This window comes from Schistocerca cancellata, chromosome 6, assembly GCF_023864275.1.
Source record: "Schistocerca cancellata isolate TAMUIC-IGC-003103 chromosome 6, iqSchCanc2.1, whole genome shotgun sequence".
Lineage (NCBI taxonomy): Eukaryota > Metazoa > Arthropoda > Insecta > Orthoptera > Acrididae > Schistocerca > Schistocerca cancellata.
The window spans coordinates 103,624,591-103,630,590 of NC_064631.1; the positions used below are offsets into that span (position 1 = coordinate 103,624,591).

Sequence of the window (6,000 nt, forward strand, 5' to 3'; positions counted from 1 at the left end):
TAGGATGACACCGCGGGCTTCATGGACTGTTCGGGTGGAGTTAAGCTTTTTCAGTTTACTTAACTTGCACACGTGCCGAGCAAAGAATGTTCTACAGATAAGAGACCAACGACAAGGACTTTAAAAGTGAACCTTAAACTGAAGCTGAATACGCTTTCCTTAGCAGATGTGCAAAGTGTGTGGCCGGCCGCTGTGACCGAGCGGTTAGGCGCTTCAGTCCGGAACCGCGCTGCTGCTACGGTCGCAGGTTCGAATCCTACCTCGGGCATGGATGTGTGTGATGTCTTTAGGTTAGTAGGGTATAAGTAGTTCTAACTGTATAAGTAGTTCTAACCTCAGATGTTAAGTCCCATAGTGCTTACAGCCATTTGAACCATTTTTGCAAAGTGTGTGAAGACGCACCTACTTCGGTAAGCGAGACTGACGACTGAGCCAGAAAGTGACAGGGGCCCCCTTCTTAAATCTTAGTTGAGGTGACGGACTGATTTCGGCATAGGCCAAAGTGCAGGTTAAGTTGGAAGGCGGCAATTTCCTTCTCAGTTCGCGAAGCCGACCAGTGAAAATGGTAAAGAAAGCGTTGACCTACAGCATACCCTGATGTCTACGTTCAAAGCATATTTAATCAAATGGCTCTGGGCACTATGGGACTTAACTTCTGAGATCATCAGTCCCCTAGAACTTAGAACTACTTAAACCTAACTAACCTAAGGACATCACACACATCCATGGCCGAGGCAGCATTCGAACATGCGACCATAGTGGTCGCGTGGTTCCAGACTGTAGCGCCTAGAACCGCTCGGCCACCCCGGCCGGCCAAAGCATATTTATCGCACTTCGCCATTTTAAAGCATGTGACTATATTTAACATACTTTCTCGTTTAAAAAGAAAAGAGAAAATGCAAAGTAATTACAAAAGATTCATATTAGACAGGGCACAAGTCTCCGATGCTTATTTTGCTCCATATGGCGTACATACAGGGTGTTTCTATAAGAGCATGCAAAAATGTAACGGGACATAGATAATGCCCAACTGAACAGTTTGTAGTAGGGAATCTGGGTCGGAGAAGCCAGATTAAGGAAATATGGAAGTAAACTTGTCTACCGTTTTGTCTAGCATTTTGTTTTCCAGCTTATTTACAACTGAAATGCGTACAAGTTTACACGTACTATGCTACTTATTTACATGTACATTCTTTATTTCCTGCCGGCCGGAGTGGCCGTGCGTTTCTAGGCACTACAGTCTGGAACCGAGCGACCGCTACGGTCGCAGGTTCGAATCCTGCCTCGGGCATGGATGTGTGTGATGTCCTTAGGTTAGTTAGGTTTAATTAGTTCTAAGTTCTAGGCGACTGATGACCTCAGAAGTTAAGTCGCATAGTGCTCAGAGCCATTTGAACCATTTGAACCATTTGAACCTTTATTTCCTGCAAGGAAACACGGACGTCGAGTCTGATTGCTATGAAGTTCGTGCAACGAGTTCTGCCTGAGTTGAATCCCCTTCATTATTTCTTATGGGGATGTATAAAGTCACTTGGTGTATGAGACCCCAGTGGATACGGAGATGGAATTAGTTGCCTGTGATGTGATTCGAAACACACCAGGGATATTTGTCATGACGCGTCAGAATCTTGTTCGGCAATATCATGCTTACATTGAGGTTGATGGCAGTAAGATCCGGCACATTTTGTAAGGTACATACAAACGTTACGTTCAAAGTGTCAGTGATGGTATTTGCAGTCAACTTTAATATAAATAAAAAAGCACTCAGTAATGTGATTTTTATCGTACTACCTCCTTAAGCTGGGTTCTCTGATACTAGGATCCTTAACTCAAATTCTTAAGTGGAGCGTCCTCTATATCCTGTTAAATTTTTGCACGCTCTTACAGAAAAACCGTGTACATCGGACACAGACCACGAAAAAAAGGGCACCACTACATAACGACCCAGCGAGGTGACGCAGTGGTTATTACACTGGACTCGCATTCGGGAGGACGACGGTTCAATCCCGCGTCCGGCCATCTTGATTTAGGTTTTCCGTGATTTCCCTAAATCGCTCCAGGCAAATGCCGGGATGGTTCCTTTGAAAGGGCACGACCGACTTCCTTCCCCATCCTTACCCATGAGACCGATGACCTCGCAGCTTGGTCTCTTCCTCCAAAACAACAGAACCCCACTACATAACATTTACCGAGGACTACGATCCAGGGGATGGCCTGGGACGCATCGAAATCAATAGTGATTTGGCAAAATAAATGTGCGAGTGTAGTCTGGAAGTTACAATAGTAATCGCAGTCACAAACAGCAGCTGACAGTGTTCCACTCGTGTCATTACGGTACTAGCGACAGCGCCGTCAGCATCTTGGTCTCTGGGATGTAAACAGGGTTACTGTGGCTGGGTGCACAGCTTTGGCTCGTCACTACCCTTACCGCACCGGCGAGAGGCGGGCCACGTGACTTACTTTGGCTGCGCTTCTTGCGGAGCTTGCTGCCGCTCTTCCCCATGGCGCCGGAGAGAGGGTCGCGGGGAGCAGACACAGGCGGGGTTGCAGGAGCACACTACGAGGACACGGCGCGGCGCCACATCGCCGCACGCCGACACACACCACTGCACGGCACGGCACGGCACGGCACAGAACTGCACTGCAGAGGTCCGCGCGCGACGGCGACCGCGGCACACTGAGGCAGCGGCGGCTGCGGCGGCGGCGGCGGCGGCAAGCGGCCCCCACCTCGCTCGCGACATACAGCGCACGCATGCCGGGCTCTGCCGCGACGCCGAGTTTTTTGGACAACTGCTATCCGCGAGCAACACCTCCCCTGCGTGAGCTCGCTGCAGAGAGAGGCGCCAACCGATAGCGGTGAGGATGAAGCGCTCCACCAGATAGGCTCCATTTCATTGTTGAGCCCGTGTCACTCAGAGTCACGGTTCTCTGTTTGCTCGACGGCACGCGTGACAACTGCACCTACATCTGGGTCCGCATCTTCATCTCAGGGCCGTCGTCAGCATCTACTGGCTCATTTTTTCCACCGTGTACAACCTCTACCGATAGATTGATGACAGGATATGGAACAAAAACAGGTCTAATGAAGTTATGCCCGGAAATGCATTGTTTCCATGCTAGACACCACTTATTCATTCATACACTACTGGCCATTAAATTTGATACACCAAGAAGAAATACAGATGATAAACAGATATTCATTGGACAAATATATTATACTAGAACTCACATGTGGTTACATTTTCACGCAATTTGGGTGCATACGTCCTGAGAAATCACTACCCAGAACAACCACCTCTGGCCGTAATAACGGCCTTGATATGTCTGGTCATAGAGTCAAACAGAGCTTGGATGGCGTGTACAGGTACAGCTGCCCATGCAGCTTCAACACGATACCACAGTTCATCAAGAGCATTGACTGGCGTATTGTGACGAGCCAGTTGCTCGGCCACCACTGACCAGACGTTTTCAGTTGGTGAGAGATCTGGAGAATGTGTTGGCCACGGCAGCAGTCGAAATTTTCTGTATCCAGAAAGGCCCGTACAGGACCTGCAACATGCGGTCGTGCATTATCCTGCTGAAATGTGGGGTTTCGCGGGGATCGGATGAAGGGTAGAGCCACGGGTCGTAACACATCTGAAATGTAACGTCCACTGTTAAGAGTGCCGTCAATGCGAACAAGAGGTGACCGAGACGTGCAACCGATGGCACCCCATACCATCACGCCGGGTGATACGCCAGTATGGCGATGACGAATACACCCTTCCAATGTGCGTTCACCGCGATGTCGCCAAACACAGAACCTGGATTCATCCGAAAAAGTAACGTTTTGCCATTCGTCCACCCAGATTCGTCGTTGAGTACACCATCGCAGGCGCTCCTGTCTGTGATGCAGCGTCAAGGGTAACCGCACCCATGGTCTGAACCCACCGATTCCATATTCTGCTAACAGTCATTGGATCTCGACTAACACGAGCAGCAATGTCGCGATACGATAAACCGCAATCGCAATAGGCTACAATCCGACCTTTAACAAAGTCGGAAACGTGATGGTACGCATTTCTCGTCCTTACACGAGGCATCACAACAACGTTTCACCAGGCAACGCCGGTCAACTGCTGTTTGTGTATGAGAAATCGGTTGGAAACTTTCCTCATGTCAGCACGTTGTAGGTGTCGCCACCGGTGCAACCTTGTGTGAATGCTCTGAAAAGCTAATCATTTGCATATTACAGCATCTTCTTCCTGTCGGTTAAATTTCGCGTCTGTAGCACGTCATCTTCGTGGTGTAGCAATTTTAATGGCCAGTAGTGTATAATACGTGTTGAAAATGGTTTCCATGTTTCTAGAATGAAATTTTCTCTCTGCAGCGGAGTGTGCGCTGATATGAAACTTCCTGGCAGATTAAAACTGTGTGCCGGACCGAGGATCCAACTCGGGACCTTTGCCTTTCGCGGGCAAGTGCTCTACAGACTGAGCTACCCAAGCTACCCAAGCACGACCCACAGCTTTAATTCCGCCAGTACCTCGTCTCCTCCCTTCCAAACTTCACAGAAGCTCTCCTGCGAACTTTGCAGAACTAGCACTCCTGGAAGAAAGAATATTGCGGAGACATGGCTTTGCCACAGCCTAGGTGATGAATGGCATTTTCACTCTGCAGCGGAGTGTGCGCTGATATGAAACTTCCTCGCAGATTAAAATTGTGTGCCGGACCGAGATTCGAACTCGGAACCTTTGCCTTTCGCGGGCAAGTGCTCTACCGGAATTACAGCTGTGAGGACGGGTCGTGAGTCGTGCTTGGGTAGCTCAGTCGGTGGAGCACTTGACCGCGAAAGGCAAAGGTCCCGAGTTCGAGTATCGGCCCGGCACACAGTTTTCATCTGCCAGGAAGTTTCATTGGTTTCCATGTGTGTCAACGCATGCGTGTACGCGCCGTAGCATATTCTGTCTCACACGTTCACATCGGCCAGGCTGTATCCGAACAGCGGTAAAGGCACCATGAATAAGCTGCTCCACATCTGGAACGGGCTCCGCATACACGACACCTTTGAGATGACCCCATAACCAGGAATCGCACCGACTGACATCCGGTGAACGAGCAGGCCATGCAACTGGTCTCCCTCGTCCGATCCATCGAACAGGGAAGACACGATTGAAATGCGTCCGCACGTTAACGACGAAGTGGGTTGGAGCACCATCATGTAGCAGTTGCATAACCCTTCGAATCATCAATGGCACTTCTTCCAGCAGGGGAGCCGAAGTCACCTGCAAGAAACGCCGATAGTTCCGGCCTATAGGTGACATGGAAGGAAGACTGGTCCCAAAATACGGTCGCCAATTATCCTGCCCCACAAATTCCGGCTGCACCGATGCTGATGATTCGCTGTCACTATACCGTGGGGGTCCTGCATGCTATCCCACAGATGACTGATGTGATAGTTGAAGATACCACTCCGTGTAAAGGTGACCTCATCTGTGAATATGATGGACGACAAAAATCGCGGAATCGTGGTTGCATGGAGAAGAATCCAGTGACAGAACTCCACCCAATGTGGAAATTACGAGGATTGGAACATAAATAGTGGCAACTATTTATCCACAACCGATACAAACGATATGTTTGCACCTGTTACTGTCCTTAAAAGTAGTCACCTGCGTCGTGCACAACCCGTTGTCAGCTATGTGGAAGGTGTAGTATACCGTTGGCAGAGCCTGTTCTGTTGATGGTGAGAATGGAGCGTTCTACTGCCTGTCGAATCTCTGGGGCAGTTCTGAAGCGAACGCCACGAAGTGGTTCCTTCATCTTCGGAATCAAACCAGAGTCACAAGGACTTAAGTCACCTGTGACGAGCTTTGCGAAAGAAGCGGCAACACTTTCTGCGCAACCCGCCCATCATTGTGCACGACAATGCGCGGGCGCATACGGCGCAAGCTGTGTCTGCGCTGTTCTGTCGATGGGGCTGGAAGTACCGTACCGTTCACCGTACTCCCCAGACTTACT

The 6,000-nt window shown here is 49.7% G+C and overlaps 1 protein-coding gene across 1 annotated transcript in view; it reads right to left on the reverse strand.

Annotated features, from left to right (window-relative positions):
* Positions 1-2,658, reverse strand: part of LOC126088171 (SH2 domain-containing protein 3C) — a 1,167,763-nt gene extending 1,165,105 nt beyond the window's left edge. The window contains exon 1 of the mRNA XM_049906294.1: positions 2,461-2,658. Within this exon, the coding sequence (XP_049762251.1) occupies positions 2,461-2,503 (43 nt within the window). The 5' untranslated portion in view covers positions 2,504-2,658. The remainder of the gene's footprint in view (positions 1-2,460) is intronic.
* Between the last annotated feature and the right edge of the window lie 3,342 nt (positions 2,659-6,000).